Source organism: Ochotona curzoniae, unplaced genomic scaffold (genome assembly GCF_017591425.1).
Source record: "Ochotona curzoniae isolate NIBS_2020 unplaced genomic scaffold, NIBS_Ocur_1.0 contig_4838, whole genome shotgun sequence".
In the NCBI taxonomy this organism is placed as follows: Eukaryota; Metazoa; Chordata; class Mammalia; order Lagomorpha; family Ochotonidae; genus Ochotona; species Ochotona curzoniae.
Genome location: NW_024466399.1, coordinates 1581058 through 1606101, shown reverse-complemented (window position 1 = coordinate 1606101; position 25044 = coordinate 1581058). Strand labels below are relative to the sequence as shown.

General features: G+C 45.5%; 1 protein-coding gene across 4 annotated transcripts in view; it reads left to right on the top strand.

Moving 5' to 3' along the window:
* Nucleotides 1-25044, top strand: part of ZDHHC20 (zinc finger DHHC-type palmitoyltransferase 20) — a 78981-nt gene extending 53937 nt beyond the window's left edge. For 2 of the 4 annotated variants that reach the window (XM_040988370.1, XM_040988372.1), the window contains exons 8-13: nucleotides 6071-6203; nucleotides 13284-13410; nucleotides 17836-17925; nucleotides 19231-19343; nucleotides 20255-20332; nucleotides 22185-25044. In XM_040988370.1, the coding sequence (XP_040844304.1) occupies nucleotides 6071-6203; nucleotides 13284-13410; nucleotides 17836-17925; nucleotides 19231-19343; nucleotides 20255-20292 (501 nt within the window). In that variant the 3' untranslated portion in view covers nucleotides 20293-20332; nucleotides 22185-25044. Of the gene's footprint in view, nucleotides 1-6070; nucleotides 6204-13283; nucleotides 13411-17835; nucleotides 17926-18867; nucleotides 18913-19230; nucleotides 19344-20254; nucleotides 20333-22184 lie in introns of all 4 variants that reach the window. The other 2 variants (XR_005884718.1, XM_040988371.1) reach the window with 2 other exon arrangements.

Genomic DNA, 25044 nt, shown 5'->3' with positions numbered 1-25044 from the left:
CGTGCAGGCAGCATCAGTCGGCTCCCCCGCACGTTCTTGCTTCTCTCCGACGTGCATCTGGTAATGGCCTGGACTCCTGTAGCTTGCATACTCTCCTTGCAGGCCTGGCCCTTGCCACGCCCCAAGCCTTTGTCCCTAGTCACCAGCTGCTGTTTACTCAAACAGCAGACACCATGAGCCCTCGTAAAAATCAGGGGCTGTCAAAGCAACCGCAGTTTCTCCTCTAGCCATTCATCTGCCTCCGTGTATTCACTTTAATGAGAGCAGTTAACCTTCAGCTGTCCTCTATGAGCCAATGTCATTCCCTTCATGGAATTAAAATCAGGGTTGCATTGTTACAAAAAAAAAATATTATAGAAAGGTTATTTTATTTTCCAGGATCTAAGCTACATGAGGACAAGATGTTTTATGTCTGTCGTGTTCCAGGCCACTAGGATATTGCCTGGCACACAGTAGGTGGGGAGTGTTGGCAGGGCGGAGCAAAAGGCCATGGTGGTAAAGATATGTGAACGTTAGTTTTTTGGTGGCTCACTTTTAAAATCTGAGGTGGTGTTTGTCCCCAGGCGGATGTGAAGGTTAGCGTTAATTATGTGATTCGTAGAAAACCCGGAGTAGATGCGCTGTAATTTCTTTCCCGATTCAGTCTGCTTTAAATCATTCCTACTTCTGTAACGCAGCGGTGGGTCGCCCTGTCTCCTATCTGCCTATCCTTCCCTCTGCGCGGCAGTTCTTGCTGGCTTGCGAGCAAGATCTGCTGCATTTAGCTTCTGGGTGAATCTATGCTCAGTAACCATCATCATGGCTGCTGCATGAGCCTCCTCTGGCTGTTCTTTGCCCTTTCTTTCCAGTAAGTTTTTGTACTTAGGTAGGAAAGCTTTTGCTATTAGCAGGATGAGTTGTTGAGTTGTTTTTCTTGACATTGATGGTAGAACCTAGGAATCGTTAGCCGTAGAGTATCAGTGAATTAGAGACTTTGTTACAATGAAGCGCTTCAAGATGGGAGTTTGAGGTACCGATTCATTGCTCAGGATGTCTGTGTGGCGGTCAGTGCCTGAGCTGATTCTCGGCTCCACCTCCCTGAGCTTCCCGCTGGCAGGCATGCAGGTGCCTGAGCCTCGCCCTGGCTTTTGCTGCCATTTGGGAAATGAACTGCAGAATGGAACATTGAGCTATTCCTCTCTTTGCCTTATAGATAAATAAATAAATCTTAAAGTAATAGCCTTTAATTTAAAAAAAAAAAACTTAAAATGAAAGGTAAGGGCCCGGCGCGATAGTGCGGCAGCTTAAATACTGGCAGTGAACTTGCTGGGATCCTGTATGGGCGCTGGTGCATATCCCGGTGGTCCTGCTTCTCATCCAGCTCCCTGCTTGTGGCCTGGGAAAGCAGTCAAGGATGGCCCAAAGCCTTGGGACCCTGCACCCGTGTGGGAGACCGGGAAGAGTTTCTGGCTTCTGGCTTCGGATCAGCATAGCATCAGCCATTGCGTTCACTTAGGGAGTGAATCATTGGACGGAAGATCTTCCTCTCTGTCTCTCCTCTGGTCCCAAAATAAATAAAACTTTAAAAAAATGTAAAGGCCGGCATGATGGCCTAGCAGCTAAAGTCCTTGCCTTGAAAGCACTGGAATCCCATATAGGCGGCGGTTCTAATCCCAGCAGCATGCTTCCCATCCAACTCCCTGCTTGTGGCCTGGGAAAGCAGTCGAGGACGGCCCAAAGCCTTGGGACCCTGCACCTGCATGGGAGACCCGGAAGAGGCTCCAGGCTCCTGGCTTTGGATCAGCTCAGCTCTGGCCATTGCGGCTGCTTGGGGAGTGAAGCAATGGAATAAATATTTTAAATAAACAAATAAAGGAAATGAAAGGTAAGCTACATATTGGAAAAGATATTTGCAATGCGTATATCTCAAATAGAATTTATATCGGGGCCCGGCTCAGACAGCGTAGTGGTTAAAGTCCTCACCTTGAATGCGCTGGGATCCCATATGGCCGCCAGTTCTAATCCTGGCAGTCCTACTTCCCATCCAGCTCCCTGCCTGTGGCCTGGGAAAGCAGTCGAGGAAGGCCCAAAGCCTTGGGACCCTGCACCCGCGTAGGAGACCTGGAGGAGGTTCCTGGCTCCTGCCTTCGGATTGGCTCAGCTCCAGGCGTTGCACTTACTGGGGGAGTGAATCATCGGATGGAAGATCTTCTTCTCTGTTTCCTCCTCTCTGTATATCTACCTTTCCAATAAAAATAAATAAATCTTTTTTAAAAGAAGATTTTACATCTGTAGTATAAGAGACAATACTAAATATGTTAATCCATTTTCTGAAGTGATTTGCAAGCGTTTTTTGGTGGTTTGTCTATTTTTTCACTTTTTAGTTTGTGTGTGTGTGTGTTTTTGTTTGTTTGTTTGCTGTGTGTCTTTTGACCTATTTTAGTTCTTGGTGTTCATTTGGTTTTAGCAAGATAAGTTTACATTTTTAAAGCAGTTCTTTGTATTTATAGGCTCGTTCAATCTAAAGTTATTGAATATTCACCCATGTTTTCTTCTGATACTTTTGTTACCACCTTTCTGGACTTTATGAAATGTTTTAATGTAGTTAAAAAGTACTTTCATCTTTACAATTTTAGAAACCCTGTGAAGATTTGTTTTAAATGTAGGTTTTATTATTGTTCAGGTGATAGTGTTGAGAGCAGCAGATCAGAAGTGATAGCCCCACTGAAAAAATAGCGTGCTCCTCACTGGCCACAGACAAGGAAGTGCTCCATGAGGCAGCTGGGGGATGAGCTGTCAATGGAAGATTTTCTCTCTCTCTGTTTATCTCTCTCTTTCTCTCCCCCTCCCTTTACCCTCATTGTGACTCTTTCAAATAAATAAAATGAATCTAATTCATTTTAGAAGGATTTTCAGTTTTGGAGACTCGTTCAGTTTTTGAAGTTTGGGCATTGAAAACCAGATGTTAGTGTTTTAAAGATTCTTCCTGAGCGGACTGGGCTCAGTAGCCTAGTGGCTATCGGCCCCGCCTTGCATGCACAGGGATCCCATATGGGCACTGGTTCGTGTCCCAGCAGCTCCGCTTCTCATCCAGTTCCCTGCTTGGGGTCTGGAAAAGCAGTCAAGGATGGCTCAAAACATTGAGACCCTGCACCTGCATGGGGGACCCAGAAGCTCCGGGCTCTGGATCAGCTCGGCTCTGGCCATTGTGGCTACTTGGGGAGTGAACCACCGGATGGGAGGTCTTTCTCTCTGTCCTTCTCTCTGTAAATCTGCCTTTCCAATAAAAAGTAAATGTTTTTTAAAAATATTCCTCATGAGCACAATGAGTAAAATTTCATTTATCTTCATTCATTTCACAAATATTTAGTTTGCACCTAATGCTATGCCAGAGAGTCACTAGGGCTATATCTATATGTTTTCAAGAAGCTCATGGAAGATATATCTAGTGAAAGAAAAAAAAAGCTATGCATAGATTTCAAAAAATGTGTTGCATCAAAGTAGGCTTGTCTTTGAAACGTGTTTTGCGTGAACATTTTTTTTTTTAACCCAAGTTTCAGAGACAAATTGGTCTCCATCTGCTGATTTACCCCCAAAATGGCTGAAACAACCAGTGGGGCTGACCAGACCAGTACCAAAATCCAAACCTGTCTTTCATGTCTCCCACACGAGTGGACAGGTCCCAAGCCCCTGGACCACCCTCTGCTGCTCTCCCAGGTGCGTTAGCAGGGAACTGGATCAGGACTGGAGCAGCCAGAGCTTGAACTGGCACCCATACAGGATGCCAGCATCTTGGGTGCTGATTTGACCTTTCACTGTGACGTAAATGTCAGTCCCTCCATGAAGTTTCTCATTGCCTTGTACCAGTAAACAAAGAAATAATTCTGTCTTCATAGAGCTGCCTTTTAAATATTTTAAAAATTTTTGAGAGAGCAGGCACCAACCTGGTTCACTCCCAAAGACACTCGCAGTGACCAGGGCTGGACCTAGTGGTGCCAGGAGCCTGGCACCCCAGGTTTCCCACTGGAGGTGGCTGCCTGCCAGGGTGCCCTGTATCAGAAGCTGGAATTGGAGCTGGAGCCAGGAGGAAGACGAAATATCTTAATGCCATCCTCAGAGCAGCCTTTGGAGACATAATGCAGGGAGAGCAGGGTAAGGCCTTTGGTACCTGGGGAAAGAGACTTGGTGGCTGCTGGCACACGTTGCAGTGTTGAAGAAGGAAGGAGCTGAGCAAAGCCTTGAAGGAAAAGTGCAAAGCACTTCAGGTTGAAGGGACAGGGTACGTATCCCCAGCTTGTGTGACCCTGAGCAAGGAGGCTGCTGCAGCTGGCGAAGAATGAGCCAGGCTAGAGACCAGGGGAAAGCCAGCACTGAGGTGGGTGGGGGGGACATGAGTGGCACAGGCTGGCAGGGTGACGGCTTTCACTTAGATGAAAATGGAGAGAGGAGTGATGTGATTTAACTTGTAGAAGCGTTGCTGTGTCTGCTGACCTGAGGACCGGGAGGAGTGCAGGCAGCCAAGCAGCCGGCTCGTTTCACAGGCTGTTGTGTAGGGCCCCAGAGGAACAGGCAGCAGCCCCAAGGATGGCAAGAAATCATCAGATGGAGGCCAGCATGGTGACTTAGCAGGCTCAGCCTTGATCTGCAGCGCAAGTATCGCTGTATGGGTGCTGGTTCGTGTCCCGCCTGCTCCACTCGGATCCAGTCCCTGCTTGTGGCTTGGAAAGCAGCAGACTGACTCAGATCTTTGGGCCCCGGCACGCGTGTGGGAAGATGGGGAAGAAGCTCCTGGCTTTGTATTAGCTCAGTTCTGTTGCAGCCATTTGCGGAGTAAACCAGCAGCTAGAAGAGCGCTCTGCCTCTCCTCTCTCTCTATAAAAATCTGCCTTTCAAATAAAAGTAAAAGAAATCTTTTTTTTTTTTTTAAATGTCATCCTATTGAGTTTTTCAAAACTATTAATCAGAAGTTTAAGAAAGTTTACTCAAACATTTGATTCAGTTCATCTCGGTTGCAAAGTGTGTAATTAAACGGTATCCAAAATGTGTTTCAAGAGCTCAATGTCCTTGTCTGTGTCTTTTTTCGTGTTCTGAGAAAATGTTGTAGATGATTGTTGGAGAGTTATCCTTTAGTAAAGAACGTGAAGGATTTCTAGAACCTAGTATTGAGAAAAATTTTGTATAGAATTTGGTTTCTTAATACGTTGTCTCTATTTACACAAGCTTTGCCGCAGGAAATCTACAGAGAATTGTCCAAAGGTAAAATACACCATTGCCATGACATTCTCATGATCTCTTTGTGACATTTCTAATAAATATGTTTCATAGAAGTTTCCTTCACAAGATGGCCATAGGAAACCATCAGTGTACTTAGAAGATACAGTAGTTGTTTAGGAAAAAAGCAAGAGAGAGAGATGTCAACATAATCTAGTACTGATAACTTTTAAATCAATGAAACAGCCTCTTTTTCTGGGCAGGGTGGGGAGAGGGAGGGAGGTTTCTGAAATTATTTTTCTCTAAAAGCTAGCACTCCAAGCCCTCTCCTGTCAACAGGTACTAATTTGTTGTAGGTTAAAGATGAAAAAGGTAGGACTCTGAGAGGATGGGTATGTTTGTTGTGGTGTTTTGAAAACACCGATTAGAAAAACACAAAAGTAAACCTTCAATATCACAGTAGTTTCTAGTTAGCAGCATATGTAATTAAAATAAGGCAATATTTTAACAAAGATAAGGGAACCCTGCCTGGTAGAACCTCAGTGTTGAGAAAACTCATTGCATGCGCTACAAAAGCGAATTGTTGGGTAGAAGAAGAGTCCATCTTTCCATTTGTTACTAAAAGTAATGCTAGAATCTTTCAATGCTTAAGAGCGATTTTTAAAATTAGTCTTCCTGACCTCTTCCATAAGCAGTGTGCTTTAATGGTACCAATTCTTTGCTTACACAGTTGTTGCTTTGGGATGTATTACCTGATTTATTTTACTGTTACTCCTGCCTGTGAAATTTTGGGGTTATTCCGTAAGCTTTTAGGTAATTTGCAAGTTACATTTTAGAGGTTGACTATCTCATAACTAACTCTTGTTTTATCTTTCTTCAGAGTGAACCAACAGGTACACGTGCAAAATTCCACGTACTTTTTCTTTTCTTTGTGTCTGCAATGTTCTTCATCAGCGTCCTCTCACTTTTCAGCTACCATTGCTGGCTAGTTGGGAAAAACAGAACCACAATAGGTGAGTAGGTTAAAGTAAGTTATTACACTTCCTTAAGAAAATGAGCACAGATGAAGATGGACCCTAGAGTCCAGTAGTTGGGTAATAAGAAAATCTTAAGTATGCTTTTTATTAAAAGTAATAGTAATATGTATATAATGAATAAGGATTCGTTATTTTGAAGAAGATTGAAAAGATGAGTTTGACTTTATAAACATTTCTCATAACATGTTGTAGAGACTATGAATTTTGATAAGTAAAAGCAACCCCACATTTATAGTCTCTTTTGAAAAATCAAGTTTATGAAAGATAATAGAGCCACATGTCTTATGGAGGTTCATTCTCAGCCAAAGTGAGTTGTATCCTAATTAGCTGGGACTGGGGGGCATCCTGGGTCAAGTCAGGCTGAGCACCTGCTAGTGAATGCCGAGGTGAGGCTAGACATGCCAGTATAGATCACAGCATTCACCAACACATGCAAGACATGAGGAGAGTGAAAAGCAGGTAGAGGGGCTGTGAGAATTCACCTGCTAGGCCACTGCTCCTGCTGGTGAGCATGAGAGCTGGGACTGGGAGCAGGCCAGACTGGGCAGAGCCACACAGCCCATTGACCTGCAGGAGAGCTGAATTGTGGGGAGAGCCAGGCTGGGATAAACAATCATATCCACTAGTGCATGCATGAGCCACAGGAAGTGTGGGCTGGATGGGCTTTAATGCAGCATCAGCTAGCAGGTGCTGGGACTCAGGGCAAGTCCTATCAGGCTATACTGCAGAACCACCTGGAAAGCGTACCATCCAACGCTGGGAGTGGGCCTGGTAGAAGTAGAAGAGGGTACCCCTGACACTGGTGAGCATGAAAACCAGGGCTGAGGGAGACCTGGCTGGACAGGCAGTGCCACCCACTAGCATGAGTGTGGGTTGGATAGTGGGGTAGGTTGGGCTGAGCTAGCCTCCAAAACCCATTGATGTGTGAGAGCCAAATGGGATGTGAAGCAGAGCAGACCCATCTGCTACACACACCATTAAGTGCAGGAACCATGGCTGGGGTGGACCTGGTGGGGGCGGTTATTAGGGGTCACTCCACCTAGCTGGAGTTTGTAATGGTGTGCTTGGCGGCCAAATGTGTGGTCAGTAGGGATGGGCTGAACTGCAGCATCCATTGGTTTGTATATTAGATGGGGCTGGAGCTGATGCAGCCACCACCAGTGTGTATAGTCTGATGCGGGTGACGGACTGAGTCAGATCATGTACTGACTGGCACACACAGGAATCAGTTCATCAATGGTGAGGTTTCTTTGGTGAATCCCCCAACTGGATCACTGGACTCAGAACTCCAACCACGGGGAAGAATGTCAGGATCTGTGGTCTGACTGTGGAGGGCATGTTACAACGGTATCTCCTCAGCCGTTGACACCCTGCAGTAGAGAGCATGCTCAGATGCACATGGGGGACGTGATAACCAGCTCACTGAGGCCTGCAGAGGATGTCTAGCACCATGGAGGGCAGAAAAATTAGACTTGCTTATTTTTATTGGAAATTGAGATTTGCAGAGAAGGAGAGACATATTCTGTTCACTGATTCACTCCTCTAGTGGCCACAATGGCCAGAGCTAAGTCCACCAGGAGCCAGGAGTCCCCTTCAGGCCTTCCACACAGGCACAGGGTCCCAAGGCCTTGGACCATTCTCAACTGCCTTCACAGGCCACAAGCAGGGAGCTGGACAGCAAGTGGAGCAGCTGGGACATGAACCAGCGCCCATATGGGATCCCGGTACACAAAAGGCAAGGATTTAGCTGCTAGGCCATCACACCTGGCCCCTGCCAGATAGGCTTTAGCAGCAAGTATCTGGGTGAGTGGAGGTTATAAGAAGGACTAATGAACCTTGGAAAGATTTCCTCAGCCTTGGAGCAACAAAATTAACAGCATCTCAACTATCAAAAGCACTTGAGTAGTGCTTTTGGAGCATGCCACACATCGGGGACCCTGGGGTGACATCCGTAGGGCGTCCCCCATCCCTAGCTGCTAATGGCACTTGGGCTGTTGGGAGCAACCCTCTCCCCTTCTCTCCCCACTTTCCCCAGGTAAAAGGAAGAAAAAAAAGGAGATTGGAAACAATTGTCTCATCCACTTTCCTCCCATTGCTTGACGCTCTGCATCCTAACTGGTGCTCTGCATGGGCAAGCATCCTTCTTAACTATAGTTAAACATGATCAAAAATAAAATAAACGTATTTTAAAAAGAAAAGAAGAGGAGCAGCCAAGACATGAACCAGCCACCTTGTGGGATTCTGGCACTGCAGGCAGGGGATTAGCCTGTGCCCCCCATGTGACTGACATATGTTCCATATTTGAGGCCAAATGTGGGGTGCCTCATTTGTATCAGTTATTGAAATCTACATGTTAGTTCTCTAACATCAGAATTCCTTTTCTTTTTGCTCATTTTAAAAAATGAAAATACAGGGGAAAATGTCAGCAACGTATTCAAGTAACTGAACAAGCATGGCAGAGATGTGGCCGTGGCCGTGAGTGAGGTGTCGGCGAGGAGGCAGCACGATGCTTTAGTTGAGTGTGTGTGCACCTGCCAATGTAGCAGGGTCGGGAATAGGAATTTGTTGTTGGCAATGTTTTGTCAGAAACTTAAAAACCACCTCTAGTCACGGCCGTGAATCTGCCAGGACCACTGCAAGGAAGAGGATCCTTTTCATTTTATGTGATACTGAGTTATGCAAGTTATGGAGGTTTCCCACCTGTGATTTTTCTGCGCTTCCCCAGCTCCCCATCCACTGTGGACCTCCCCAGCAGCCAGGAACCAGGAACTCTTCCGGGTCTCCCATGCAGGTGCAGGATCCCAAGGCTTTGGGCCGTCCTCAACTGCTTTCCCAGGCCACAGGCAGGGAGCTGGATGGGAAGTGGAGCTGCGGGGTTTAGAACCGGCATCCGTATGGGATCCCGGTGTGTGCAAGGTGAGGACTTTAACCATTGCGCTATCGCGCTGGGCCCGTACCTCACCCCTCTTACATAGAAAGAAGATGGCTCCTGTGAGTTAATCACTTTTCCATGCTCCTTAGTTAGAAATGCTGAAAAAGTAGCCTGCTTGCCAGGTGCAGCCCAGAAGACCTCCTTCAGCAGCAGACATCACAGACCTTATGTAGGACACTAGATATTTTCCTCTTCAAAATTAATAAATCCGGTGATGGTGGGCTTGTTTTCCCCATTCAGCTCCGGCCATTGCAGCTTCTTGGGGAGTGAATCAATGGACAGAAGATCTGTCTCTCCTCCTCTCTGTATATCTGACTTTCCAATAAAAATAAAATAAATCTTTTTAAAAAAGAAAACCCAATAAGGTTTTACCTCATCCCAGTTAGAGTGGCTAACACCTGGAAGACAGATAACAGATACTAGTGAAGATGTGATGAAAAAGTTACTCTAATTCACTGTTGGTTGGGGTCTCCAGCGCCACATCGGGAGATAACGTGTTAGAATTCAAAAACTGTGCATGATTCAAAGCGAAGAGCTTAGGGGTAAGACAAGGAGAGAAAAGAAAGGCTGAGTGAGAAGACGAAAACGTGGAGTCCGCAGTCAGTGGTAGAGTTGGGGGCGGAGCATTCCCCAAAGCAACCTCACCAAAGGTGAGCCCAGACTGACTCCTGTGTGTGCCAGCCAGTGTGGGGTCCAGCTCAGTCCTTCACTCACATCAACTTACACACACACTGTAGGTTCCAGTCACCTGGTCAGTTCCATCCCCAGCTCCTCTCATACTCAAACCAGTGGATGCTGTGCCCAGCCCAACCCTGCCTACCATGCACTTTGCTCTCTCACACACGAGCAGGAATTGTATAGCCTCATTGGAGTGATCCCCAATAACTATTACCAGGTCTGATCCATGTTTCCTGCATATGCCAGTGTGTGGAGCAGATAGTCCAGTCAGTTCTACATCCCATTCAGCTCTTATGTTTACTAGTGGATTTTGGAGCCTAGCTCAGCCCCGCTAACCCCCCTATCCAGTACACAGTTATACAAGTGGGTGCCTGTCCAGCCAGGGCTACTCTAAGCCCAGGTTTTCATGCTCCCTGGTGGATACTGCAGCCCATCAGAGGGGTGCCCACACTTTCCCTACTAGTCCCACTCCTAACCCTGGATCTTGCACTTTCCAGGTGGTTCTGCAATCTAGTCTGACAGGACTCTTCCCTAGTTCCAGCACTTGTCAGCTGATGCTGTGACAAAACCTAACCAAACTGGACTCATTCTGGTTCATGCATGCACCAGTCAATATGGTCACTTAGCCCAACCTGGCTCTGCTCCTGATTCAGCTCACATGCAGTCCAATAAGTTTTGTAGCCCTGCCCATCCTGGTCTGCCCCCAGTCCTAGCTCTCACACTCACCCGTGTGAGCAGTTGCACAGCAGGGGAGCCCCTGCAGCGCCCCCACAAGGCTCGCTTCACCCACTTCTTACGTGGGTGGTCTTACGTGTGCTGGTGGCTTTTGTGACCCAATTTGGCCCACTTCACCCCAGCATTAGCTGGCAGGTATTGCAGCCTAGCCCAAGCCAGCCCCCATTCCTGGCCCTAATGTGAACTGGGCAACCTGGCCTATCCTGCGCCCCATCCATACTGTCACATCTGTCAGTGGGTGAATGGAGTGGCCAGCCTGGCATTTTCCCAGATCTGACCCACACATATGCTAATGGGTATAGTAACCTGGCCTGGTCTGTGCTGCTCCAAGTCTTAATTCTTGCACTCACCTGCAGGGTCTATGTCCTGACAAAGGAGTTTCCCAAGCTCCTCTGTCAGGTCACCTCTCAGTGGCAGACCTAACACTCATCTTTGAGTTCTTAGCCCAGCCTGACTTGGCCCACCTCCTATCATAGCAGGGGCAGTGGCCTTGCCCAAATGGCCCACATTCATTCCAGTTCTTACTGTGGGCTGCTATAACCCATCCGCACCTGGGCCACCCTCCAGACCCATCTCTTGCATGGTTCAACAGGTGCCATGACCAGCCCCACCTGCCCCACACCCACCCTGGTTCTCATGAGCACCAGCTGGTTTTGGAGCCTAGCCCAGTCTGGAACACCCCAGACCCAGCCCACCAAAGTCATGTCCAGTCCAGTTTGCCACCCCATTTTGGCTCTCGTGCTCACCAGTGGAAATCACATCCCAGCTACAACATGCCCTTGGCTCCTTAACCAGCCCTGCTCCCAAACACAGATCTTGCATGTGCCAGTGGATGCTCTGACCCAGACCAGCATAACCCATTCCTTTGCTTATGCTTTGCCCTCGATAACACTGCAGCCTGGCCTCATCTGGCCTGGCCTGGCCTGGCCTGAACCATCCCTAGTCCCAACTCTCACTGATGGATGCTACAGCCTACCTCTGCCAGCCTTCCTCGATCCCTGGCTTTCATGCAAACCAGTAGACACAATAGGCTAGTCCAGCATGGCCTGCATCCATCCTGTGCTCCTGAACGTGCTGTCATGCTGTAGTTTGGCCTGGCCTTGCCCAGTTCACATCCCTACAGCCAACCCATCATCTGCCACCAAGTGGGGCAGCCTTGCCTGGCCTTCCCAACACTCAGCCCTAACTGAAGTGCTCACAAGTGGGGATGACGACCTACCAGGGGAGTTTCTCAAGTTCCCACACCAGGCCCACTCCCAAACCCAGATCTCATATGTGCCAGTGGGTGCTAGGTCTTACTCAGCATAGTCAGCACTGCAGTGTTAGCCTTTGTGTGTGCTGGTAGCTGTTGCAGCCTGACCTGCTCCCACCCAATTTTTGGATGTACCTGCAGGTGCTGCAGCCTGGACCAGCCTGGCCTGTTCCCAACCCTAGTACTCCTAAGTGTCGTTGAGTTCCATGGTCTTGTCTAGTTTGGCCCATCACCACTCTCAGCTCTAGAGCAAACTAGCAGATGTTATAGTTCCACAGGAGTGAGCCCACATATCCTTGACAGAATTTGCCCCCAACCTTGGTTCTGTTGCATGCTGGTTAGTGTCATGGCCTATTGTGACCCATCATCTGCTCTGACACTGGCTGGTACTGTGATTCAGCCCTGCCAGATGAGCCCCCCAGCCCTAGGTTTCATTTGCACCAGTGGGTTGTGGTTGGTGGTGGTCAGTGCTAACTATCCCAGCTCAGTTCTTCCATGTGTGCAGGTGAATTAGTCTGACCATGAGGTCCTCCAGTTTCCCTCCTCAGAACTTCTTGGTCAGCCCCCTTGGTTACCTGCAAGTACGGTGGCCTTGTCGATGAAGTCCCTCAGAAGTCACTCATTATCTGCAACATATTCCCGCAGTGGGCTCTTCTCCCTCAAATCTCATAACCCCCTCCCTGAACAATCTACAGCCTCTGCGCCTGTGAGCACATGGGCTCCCCAGCCTGGTCATCTGTGGGGTATTTTGCTGGCCTGGAGCCCTGCCCGCCCACATGGGGACCTCAGCACATGAGTGGATCCCCAGACCTGGTCCTTTGGCACACATGCCAACCTAGACCCCTACCCTTGCACTCATCCAGGACCCAAGCACATGTATAGTTCCCTAGGCCCACACCAATCTGCTGGCATGCCTATCAGGGCCCCTGCCCCTGCCCCTACTCCCACACACCCACCTGGAAGCCAAGCACATGTGTGTCCCCCTGCTCTCTCCACTGGCCCCAGTCTCCCGCATGGTTCCCTGGGCCCCAGAAAGCAAGTCACTTGGGCAGCAGTGGAAGCTTCAAGCCCAAGGCTACTACTGATTCTTGTGTGGTGTTGATTTTGTATCCTGCATCTTTATCATGTTATCTGCAGGCAGCGATAACTTAACTTCCTCTTGGAAATTGGAATTTGATTTCTTTTTCTCACCTAATGGCTCTGGCGAGAACTTGCAGGGCTGTATTGAGTAGCAGTGGGGAGGTGGGGAGCCTGGTCTGGTTCCCAAGCTTCGTGAGAATGCCCCCAACTCCTTCCCATGCACTCTGATGCTGGCTGTGGATTTTCCATATGTTGAGGAATGTCCCTTCTATTTCAGTTACAAATATCAAAGTTACAGGTTTTTTCATGTTATAGATATAAGCATGAAAATATGTACCTTGTATTTTTAAATTTATTAATTTTGTATTGCATTTAACAGAATCATTCCGTGCACCCACATTTTCATATGGACCAGATGCAAATGGTTTCTCTCTTGGATGCAGTAAAAATTGGAGACAAGTCTTTGGTGATGAAAAGAAATATTGGCTGCTTCCAGTCTTTTCAAGGTAATTTATGAAATTCAGATGTCAGAAGTTGTGGAATCTGTGTAGTTTTGCTTCTCTGGTTAAATATTTTAACATTCATAGAACACAAAATGACAGTCTTATGGACATTAGGGATGAAAACTAAAGATACCTTGGTTTTATATAAAATATTTTCTCTTTTTATTAAGATAAAGGATGTTTGAAAATGAGTATTTAAAAACATGAGCTTAAGTCTTTGTAAGTAAAAAACAAAAGAATTTCCTATTAGCTTCATAAAGATTCCTTTGCTAATTTTATATATATTCTATTATCTTAAAGATCAAACACATAATGCCATTTTACCTCAAAAATGAAAAAATATATATGCAGTGTGATTCTGGTACACATATTCCCCTAATTCCCAGCCATTTTAGGCCATTAAACTGCCAACTCATTGTAGGGAAGGAAAATTATCAAGTGTTTTCACAAGTAGTGAATGAACAGCCTATTTTTTTGTCTGAAATGGGTTCTTCTGCCTCTATTTTCGAAGGATATTTTGTGTGATAAGATGTTGCTTGCATTGTTTTAATTAGTAGTCACGTATTTTTACCTTCTGTATCAAATGTGTCTTTTTTCTGATTGCTTTTTTTTTTTTTAAACTTTATCGCTGTTTTCATAAAACTTGAATGTCATATATTTTGGTTTAACTTAACTGGTTGCGATTCTTAGATCTCTTTTATTTCTTTCATCAAATTTGGAGAACCTATCAATTATTTTTCATTCTGTGGTCTTATCTTCCTCCCATTGCTGTAAGAATTCCAGCTCTTCATGTATGAAGCCCACTTCACATCCCCCTGGCTTAGTGTTTTACTGTTCATTTCAGTTGTTTTGTGCCCCATTTTGTGTGGATCTTATGGCTGTCCCTTCATGTTTTTAGGACGATTCACTTGTTATTCTGATACCAACAGTAAACTGTTGGAAAGAGTGTCAATCTTCATGTTGTTATACAGCAGACTTACAGGACAGAAGCACCTGCTACGCCCTCCATGGACATCAAATGTGCTTTAGAAGAGGGTCATTACTATTTGGGTTCAATTACGCATTGTGTGCAAGAGGGAGTGATGGTATCCCTCTCTTGATTTTTCCATAATTACATTTCTCATGGACTAGCAGTAGGCTTAGAGTTGTAACATATGAATTTCCCTTTGCTAATAGTTGTCAAAGAAGCCATCCGATCTCAAAGGGTTTGACCTCCCTTAGAAGCAGACCACAAGACAGACGTGATCTGGATTTGCTGAGGTAGACACATTTACACTCAGTCTAACAGACGTTCATGTTGACACAGCCAGGACTGTGCTGGGCAGCTCACTGGGTTGCCATCCCCGGCCTTCTAAGAGACATACTGGAATTCTCACTGTGCAATTGCAGCCTCAGCCCCAACCACTGGTTTTCTCTGATCTTCCCCAGGGAGGGAAAGAATGGCAACCCCAGGGACTGTGGGCCAGGGCCAAGGGATGGAAAGCGGCAGTGAGGAAGAGGAGGCAGATCCCAGTGGCGTCCTCCCCTTTTCTTTCACATGGTACCCAGAGATTGTCCCCAGAGTCCTTAGAACGCAGGCTGTGGCCACTGCAGCATCCGTGTTGCCTGCAAATCCTAAACGGCCAGTCTGTTCTAGTTCAGTCTCCATTGTCTCATATACTCAAGGGTTTTCTGCTCCTGCTGATTGAAACACAGGGCTATTTGTTTTGAAAGCTAATTTCTCAAAATAGGAAATCCAAAGTTCACAGTTTTTTGTTTTGTTTTGTTTTTTTTCAGGAGAGGAGATTCCCCTGCTTTAATGATGTTATTCTCTTGTCTTCTGGTTTATCTTGCGTCTTTGAAGTCAGCCTGTTACTTTTATCTGACTCTTACTCCATTACTCTGTGTGTGTTTAGGATTTGGCTGCTGTTTCTGTCATTGGTTTTAAGGGCTCTGTGGGGACTCTGCCTTAGTGACATCTGTAGTCATCAGGTCTGTGCTGTGATGGAGCCAGTAAACCTGACGCCCAGAGAACCAGCATCCCCTACAGGCACCGGTTCAAGTCGCGGCTGCTCCACTTGCAGTCTGCTACCTGCTAATGCACCTCAGGAGCAGGGCAAGTAACCAAGTGTTTGGGCCCCTGCGTCCATGGGACACTCAGAAGCAGCTCCGGGCTCCTGGCTTCGGCCGTGGTTGCAGCCACTTGGGGAGTGCATCAGTGAATGCAAGATTTCTCTCCCTCTGTGTCTCCTACAACAATCTCACTCTTAAGTACACGCATGTTAAAGTGTCTGATGGTGATCCACGGGTCATGGTTATGTCCTAGCCTCGTCTTCATTTCCCTCTTTGCTTCCGTTTTCTGGTACTATGTCTGAAAGTTAACTGATTTCTTCTTCAGCCGTATTGAATTTGGTGCTAAGCCCATCCAGTGAATTTCCCATTTCAAGTGTATTTTTCAGCTCCAGAAGTTAATCTTGATTCTTTTAATGCTTTATCCTTTCATTGTATCCATTTTTCCTTTTAATTCATGGACATATTTATAATTTTTGTTTTAAGTGGGGTTGTTTTTTTTTCCCTAATTGATAACTTTTTGGTTCTTTCCTCTTGGCTGCTTATTGCTTTGTTTTCGCTCAGTTGTGGATCACGGTTTCTGCTGCTTTTGCTGTCTAGTCTTTTGACTCAATGCTGGACTTTTTGTTTCTTTTTTATTTGAGAAGCAGAGGGAGCTCCCATTTGCTGGTTTACTCCCCGATTGCCACAACGTCCTGGGTTGGGCGAAGCAAAGCTCAGTGCGAGGGACTCTGTTGGAGTGTCCCCCGTGGGTGGCGGGCCCAGTCACCGGTGCTGCTGCAGGGCGCTTCCAGGGCTTGCAGTTGGCCAGAGTGGAGGCAGGAGCTGCTGTCTGCCTTATTGTCTGCCCTTAGAGACTCTTGTATTTAGTGTTGGTAGGCCGTTGAGTTACTTGCATCTTAGGCCTGATTACGAGTAGCCTTTTCACCAGCTAGTTTAGCCCTTCCATCAGGGAGGCTGCCTTTCCTCTCGAGGTATTCAGTAAGATCTTTCCACGTGGAGTAGTCAGACTAGAAGGTTCTGTGGCAGCTCTGTGACATCTTCTGCTTTCCACGTTCACAGGTGCAGCTTAGCATTCACTAAAAGACTCAGGGGCAACACTGGACGGGTTCATGTAGTTATTTCTATATCCCATGCTTTTCAAGCCACCTCAGGTTCTTAGATTTTCTGCCTTGGACGCCTCATTTCCATGAGATCACCTTGCACTGCTTGGTTCCTCTCCTGGTGCCAGTGTCCTGGCTGGCACAATGCTGGGGTTCATTTGGCTTCTTTTTCTTCTTTCTGAGGTCTGTAGTTCTGTGCTACCCATGTGGAAAACACAAATACTGCTCGGTTTCTGGCTCTTTCCAATGTCAAGTTTCCCACTGCTGACACAGACTCTAGGAGACAGCCTTGACAGCTCCAGTCACTGGGTCCCTGCCACTCGGAGGGCACCCTGAGCTGAGCCACCAGCTCCATTCTGGCTCGCGGCTGTTGGAGGCATCTAGGTAGTGAACCACTGGGAAGGAGTGATAGGAGTCACTGAGTCACTGTGTAGTCATCCTCTCCCCCTCCTCTTCTCCCTGTCTTTCCCTACTCCATCCAAATATATCATTTTTCTTAAAAGAAGATAAATAAGATATGAAAGTGGGGCAGGTGTGTAACCTAGGGTGAGGATGCCCGCGTTCCATGTCCGAGCGCCTGGGCTTCGTTCCAGTCCTCATTCCTCACTTCAGCATCCCACCGGTTGCACATCTCGGAAGCAGTGATGTTGCGGTGGGGGATTTGAGTTCCTGGCTTCCGGCTTTGGCCCCAGCCTAGCCCAGGCCGTTGTGGGCACAGGGGACAGACCGGCAGACGGGAGTTTTCAGTAATCTCTCTAATAATAATAATAATAATAGTAGCAGTAGTAGCAAATGTTTCGCTTTAATCTGACAATAAGACACAATTGTGCGCTTTTTAGATGATTGCAAACTTGTAAAAGGTTTTCTTTATTCACCACTGTTTCCGTTGTGATTAAGATGGTACCGAGAACCTCATGGACATACAGTAAATTTTTGTTTTATGAAGGTTGTTAAATGAATAAATTCTTGGAACTCATATCCTGTCTGAAGTGCTGAAGCTACTCAGTTAGCCACGTGTTTGAATGTCTGTGTTTGAGACGTTAGCAGGCATCATAATCTCAATAGGCCTGAAAAGATGTTATTTTAAAATATGTATGTTATATTAAAAGGATTCAAATCTTCCATGGTAATAATAGCTCTATAACTTTAGCAATTATTCTGAAATAATAAGTTATGGTATTTATTTAAGCTATAACTCTGAAATACAAGTGTTACATTTTACTCCTTTGATGAGCACTAGAATTTTTTAATGTTTGTTGAATTTCCCACTGTGCAGCTTGGGTGATGGTTGCAGTTTTCCAACTCGCCTCGTGGGGATGGATCCCGAGCAAGCTTCTGTTGCAAATCAAGATGAATTCCCCAGAAGGTGTGCTCCTTGTCCTTAAGTTCTTAATTATTCATTGCCAAGCAAGTTGTAACATGTTAGATGTACTTAACGTTTTAAGTAAATGTAAAAATCACTGCTTTGGTCATTACGAAGTACCATTGTATTCAAATTTTAAACTGGCGGCTACTGTGTGCATATGCTTTAATATGCTTAGGGTACCCATATTTTATCATCACCCCAAACATTCTGACTTGGAGAGCAGGAAGCAGAATTCTTGTTTAGGAAGTGTAGCAACACTGGGGCCGAGACGGTCGCAAAACCGCCCTGACTCGGCCAACTCGGGCACGATGAGTGTGGTGCACTGTCAGCATTCTATTATGTTGCCTTCAATCAGTTGTATGTTTTCAAAGAATTAATCATTGTACTGATTATCATTTTATTTTACAACCTATCTGATCTATAGATTTAAAGCTACAATGTCGAAATAATAAAAAGATTTGGAATTACATTTTTTTCTTATTGATTCATCTAACAAGAGATTCCATTCTCAATATTATCGTAGCAAGCAAACTTTCACAAAATCAGTGAAATCATTCATTTTAAATGAAATTGTAAAGAAGCTGGAAATATTTCTTTCCAAGTGAAACAGTTGAAATCCATTTGTTAGAAATAAGCCAGGGGGGAGGAGGGATTATACCGTGCAGGCCAACCCGCTCGCACTGCAGGAACACGGGCCTAGGGTCTCCGAGCCGAAGCCTGACACGGGAAGCTTAGAACAGCGCGGGGAGACTGGCAGAGCGCTGCCCGCCCCCAGAGGGGCTCCCAGGGGAACAGGTCGCAGAGGCAAAGCGCCTAGCCCGGCGGCCCTCCTGTTACTCCTGTTCCCTCTGCCTTTCCTTGCTCTGTTCCCTCCTCCCTGGATCTCTTAGCTAGAAAAAAAATAAGTCTACGCTGAATCACTGAATCATTTTTTCCCCTTAGATCTAAACTGCAGAGGTAGAAAGCAGAGAACTTGGGAAATGACAGGTAACTGTTTCGCACTGGCCACAGACGCAGACCCTCGCCTGCCCCCGCACTCCCTATGGCTCCTGATTAACGTGTTCTGCCGTTCAGACTGGCATCTGAAGCTTCTCCTGGCTGATTGTCTCCGTTGGCAGTGTAGGGCCGTTTGAGGGGGGCTGCGGGCATCCTCCTCTTCTGGAGATAGTTTTTCAAATAGTGCTGAGATCTCCTGAGCCCTGACATATTTAGGAGAAGGAATACTAATTTCCTGCTTATTAATTTATTAGACATTTTAATTGGACATTAAACCTGCTTACTAAAACTCTTTGATCCTCTTTTCAGTATTGGCTCAAATCAGCATTTTCCTATCAGACCGCTTAGTGAGTCCAAGAACCGTTTGTTGGACACTGAGTCTCAGTGGCTGGAGAATGGGGCTGAAGAGTGTGTCAGAGCAGGTAATAGTCTCGCCTGAAAACGCTGCCTCCTCCGGGTCAGATCCAGATCAGCAGGTCTAATAAGTGCGCGAAAGCCAAAATCATGCGGTATTTCAAAATACTGAAATATGAAACTTTGTATTGGTCGATTATATGGGGAAGGAAGATAGAGGTGTGTCTAATGCCCGGTGCTGATTTATTCCATTCTGTCAGCTTTTTGGTTTCCCATCCATCCACACATTCTTCGTTCAGATGTTGTAAGTTCTTTTGGCATTGGCTATTCACATGTTTTAGGCCTCCTTATTCTTTAAGGTTAGCACCCTGTATTGATGACGGTTATGCATCTCATGGATTGTGGGCTCGCAGAGAAGACTGAGTGAGAGTTTTAGGGTTTACCAAATTGTGTCGCTAAACGCTCAGGATTACACTGCAGCCTAAAACACCTGTGGCGGTTCTTAAAGATGACAGCCTAACACTGTCATCATCTTCCTCCACTGCACAAAGTGGTGCGACAGTCCACTCAGTTGGTAGCACCCCTGGAAAACAGCGTGCCACGAGAATTTGCTTGTTCTAGTCGTACTTTTCGCAGCATTTCAAATGGTCTCTTAGTTTACTATCCTAGACCTTCGTTAAGATCGTTAGATCCCTTGCATAGGATAAAGGGAAAAGACCATTCTGTGCATTTCTTCATTGTTTCTGCTTAACATCTGAAAAGCCAAGTAGTATCTTCGCAAGGATAAGCATCGAAACCAGCCTTTCGGCTCTGGTGCTCTGCCGCCACTTCCGGGTTCTAGGAAATAAGTGTTTGTGGCCATAATACCGAGTAGTGCTTATGTTACACCTGCTTCCACTGTAATCACTTTTCGCCATTGAGCTAGAAACTGGATGCTTCTCTTTTTCTGCCATGTCACGGTGTAATTATGTGCTTACAGGGACAAATAACCATGTTACAGTGGCAGTCGAAAATTGAGTACCTCTTGTTCTTGACTAACCATTTGAATAGGAGCAAGGTAAGACAGTATAAAGGTAATTTTCTTGAACATATGTAGTTTATTGACATTAATTTCATTGTCTGGAAACAATATGCAAAGTTTTTGGTAACTTCAGTTTTATCCACAAAATTAGGCAATACAGAAACAACTGGAAGGTGACATCTGCCAAAAATCTCATTTCCCTTACCACTTCTGAAATAACGTTAGTAAATATTTGTTGATGGATTAATGGGAAAACTAATAAATTTAGTTTAAGGTGGATACTGGACACTTGTCCAGTAGTAGCAGTAATTTGGTTAGTACCTCATTCATTCACCTTGCATTTGATTACTGTTGCTTAGTTTGCGACAGCTGCAGCAGCAGGGCACAGTTACTGGGTGACCACAGACATGCGTGGGAGATGACACATGTCTGTGACGGCTGTGACAGTGGGGCACGGCCACCAGGTGACCCAGACATGCGTGGGGGTGACACACGGCTGTGACAGCTGTGACGGCTGTGACAGTGAGGCATGGCCACCAGGTGACCCAGACATCCATGGGGTGACACATGTCTGTGACAGCTGTGACAGTGAGGCATGGCCACCAGGTGACCCAGACATCCATGGGGTGACACACATCTCTGACAGCTGTGACAGAGGGGCACAGCCACCAGGTGACCCAGACATGCGTGGGGGTGACACACGGCTGTTACAGTGGGGCACGGCCACCAGGTGACCCAGACATGCGTGGGAGATGACACATGTCTGTGACGGCTGTGACAGTGGGGCATGGCCACCAGGTGACCCAGACATGCGTGGGGGTGACACACGGCTGTGACAGTTGTGACAGCTGTGACAGTGAGGCATGGTCACCAGGTGACCCAGACATGCGTGAGGGTGACACACGGCTGTGACAGTTGTGACAGCTGTGACAGTGAGGCATGGTCACCAGGTGACCACAGACATGCGTGGGAGTGACATGTTTACTGGCATGCCTGGTCTGTATGACAGGAGTTTGCTTTCCCAAGGGATCACCTGGCACCCAGGCTGTACACACTTGAGGGCTCAAAGTCAGCTGGCAGATCCCCAGAAAACGATCCAGAGTTACAACCAGGCCCCCACAGGAGGAAGTGGTCCTGCCTGGCAGAGGGAGCTGCAACTGAAGAGAAGCTCTGGAAGCCACACGTGGCACCAGGGCTGAGAGCCTGCCACCAGGAAGCGTGGCTGTAGACAGCACTTGGCGGTCACACATGTCCTTGGTCTTCGTTTGCATGGCTGCTTAATGTAGGCAGAACATAGCACTGTCTGGTGGTGCTTCTGAGATTCCTCAGCTGACCTGCCTCCAACAGTTGCCATGGAAACTTCCTCATGCCTTAGGATGGTGTAGGTAGATAGCATGTCTCCTCATATGAGGACCAAATCAGCGGTCGGAGTTCTTAGGGACACCCTGGGGACAGCTGCAGCAGGTTAACTGTCCTGTGTCGCATCAGCTACACTGTGATCTAACTGCTCCACTCATGAATCCTGGGGAGGGGCAGATGATGGCCCTGGCTTCCACGTGGCTCACGGCTTTGGCCCAGCCCAAACCTCCCTGTTAGGATGCGTGGGTAGTGAACCAGCAGGTGAAAAGGTCTGTCTCTTTTCTCTGTGTTCAAGTGGATAAAAAAAAAAAAAGACCTCTTTGAAAACACTCTCTTGAATGCTTCAGGGAAAGAAAACCAGTCAGTGAGACCTCTTTAATACTTTCAGATTAGCTATAACATACATAGTATTAAAAAGGTTACCTCCTGTTTTGCTGTATCAGCAACTTCACACTTTAACCCACAAAACCATTTTATATTTTGAAAAAGAAAAACTTGTTTAATCAGCAGTCTTTTTCTGTTTTTCTAGGTATTTAAAACATATTATGGACTATTTTCCGTTTTATTTGCAAGAAAAGATCAGTGGCATGAGATAATTGAAGTCTAACAGAAGATATATTTTCACATGGAAGCCTTTGTGCAGTTCGCAGGACCCACAGAAGCCCTTCTCCAGAGCAGAGCGATGCCTTAATCCAGACTGTCCTTCCGCGCAGCACACTCCCAACACGGACCTGACTGAGTGCTTTCCTTGAAGTAACGCTGACTTGATATCCGATGCTATAACATGAGCTATTAACACCTGCTAACGTGGCATACGTGTTTTCTTGAGATCTGAGTTGCTGTTAGAGTTGGTTCCTAGTATCCATAGAAACGTTCATTCCTCAAACACAAGCTAAAAACATGAGTGATTTTCGGGAGGATGGTGGCTGAGAGTGATACCCAGCTTACTGCTGCTCGTACTGCATAAGGAAAAAACTCGCTTTTTTTAATTGAGTGTTTGCTAATTTATAATTACTGTTTTATACTTTTCAACCTTTTTAATAAAGTTTTTTTTTTATTTTTGGCTATAAAACAGTACTCAGAAGGATTCATATACCTAAATCTAATATTTAGAACATAGAAAACATTGCTATAATTCACTTAGTTAAAGAATTCATATAACCATGCAAGGTAGTATGTGCCTACAGCTTAAAGGAAAATTCGTCAGTTTAAAAAATGTTTTGGATTCTGCTTTTTAATTATTTTTAGTTGAACTTTCAGGGGCATTTATATGGGCAGGAAAAGACAAAGACCCATGTGTTACAGGAATATTGGATGCGATTCAAACAGGTGGCCAGAAGAGAAGCTAAGAGAAAGATAAGAAGTATCTTGGGAATTTTGATTTAGATAATGATCAGTAGCTACTTTGAAACTTTTTATAGTGATCTTTTAGCAGCTTAAAGAGAAACTAAGGATGCCATTTGAGCTAGGAAAAAAACTTGAGCTAATACAGCCAGTGACGCACGAGTCACTGCTTCCTGTAAGTGGGGGGAGGATTCTTCCCAGCATCTCCAAGTAGTGAAGATGATGGTTTCCTTCTCTGTAAAATCAGGTCACAGGGAAAAGGTGGTCTGGAATGAGTTGGACTGAATGACTTCTAACAAGTTGTTATACCTGATTTGATTTCTGTTGGCTAGTCTACTGTTAGTTTCTTTAAGGTTTTCTTTTTAACCCCCTTGGACTCAAAGGGATGAGTTGACCTTGAAAGCAGCCAGGAGTCTGACGCCAAGCATCCTGCTCTTCGCTCTCCGCTCTGTCACTTTGCATCTTGATTGCAGAGACCTAGAGTGGGCGAAGAGACAGCAGCTCCCAATCAAACTGTCACTTCAGTTGCAGATTACAGAGAAACAGTAAATGTTTAAGCGAACTTGGCTGTGTTCAGAAACACCTGGCACGTTGTGTTTGAGTGTTGTTTAGATCCAAGAGTTTGTGTGTACGTGGCTAGCAACTGCGGGGCCCTGACTTTCCCCCAGTATCTAATTCAGGCACACGATCGATCTTTATTCTTCTCCTTGGTTATCTAACATGACTACCTGTATTTACCAGGACTGCTAGCGCCTTTTCAGCTCAAGGAAGCCCTCTTACTTTGGTTATCTTTGATTTAATTTACTGCCAACATTTTGCTGCGTTCTGAATATTTAGCTAAATTTATTCAGGGGCCTACAAGTGCTATGGAAATCGGGTATTTCAACTGGCATTGATTATTGCTATCAACTGTTTGGTGGCAAAAGGTCAAAACGAAACCCTGCCAAAATTTATCATGGTTATCTTTGGTCCTTCAAACACTTGAACATCAGTGATGATACTCAAGGACAACCAAGTTGAATTTCAGGTCTAGCCATTGCCATTAAAAACAAATTCTACACATACAGCTGGGTACAGATTTACTTGAACAGCGTCTGACCAATCTCACTATGCCAAAGAGCAGCTGTAGTATATTAGTGATTAGAGATGAGCATGTTTACAGAGCTTGGTTCCATCTTTACCTAAGGATGGTTTTCTAAAAGTTTTTTACACATTTAATCATAAATGAGTTTGACGCAAGTTACTTTAAATCAAATATTCGATGTTTACTTGAACTTCTATCAGAAAGCAAATTTTAACAATGTTTACAGGATTGTTTAAAGATGATCTGACATGTGAGGTCTCCATTCGGTTATCTTTAAAGCAGATGTATTTTAAGGGCTTAGTGTTAGGACCTGCCTGTTTGGGGCAGTCAATAGATGGTAACTTTAAAAATGTGTTTCACTGGCACTGCTCTCAATGGGAAGTATTTTTAATCTATTACCAAGAAATCAATCGTATTTTTGCATTTCAACCAAGCATAACTAATGATCAGTTAGATGCAAGTAGTATGTAAATCTGAAATTCATGTTTCATATTATCTAAACTGTATTTTCCAATTTAAATTAAAATTACAATATAAATACAGAAAGGTTCATATTTTTGTAATCACTTCACTCTATTATTTTGCTGGATTACCTAAAGCAGCGACGAATTGTATTTGTATTAAAAGATTAAGAAAGCTATTACTTAGGCTTATTATATTTGTGCATGGTTACAGAGGGGTTCATGCCCATTTAAGAGAAAATATGGACACTATTTTAAAGGGGTCTTTAATATGCTTTTATATAAACAAGTACGGTGTATTTGGTCGTCCTTACTGACACGTGCCACCAGCCTTGTTTATCTCTCATTTGTATAATCATCAACCATGACTTGATGTTGGCTCTGCTTTGTCTTTTGGATGGCCTAACCTACGCTGACATGTATGTGAAGCTGTTGAAGCCTTTATTTCAAAAATAATTGATTACTTTATTAATAAATAAAGGCAAAGTCTTGTATTTGAA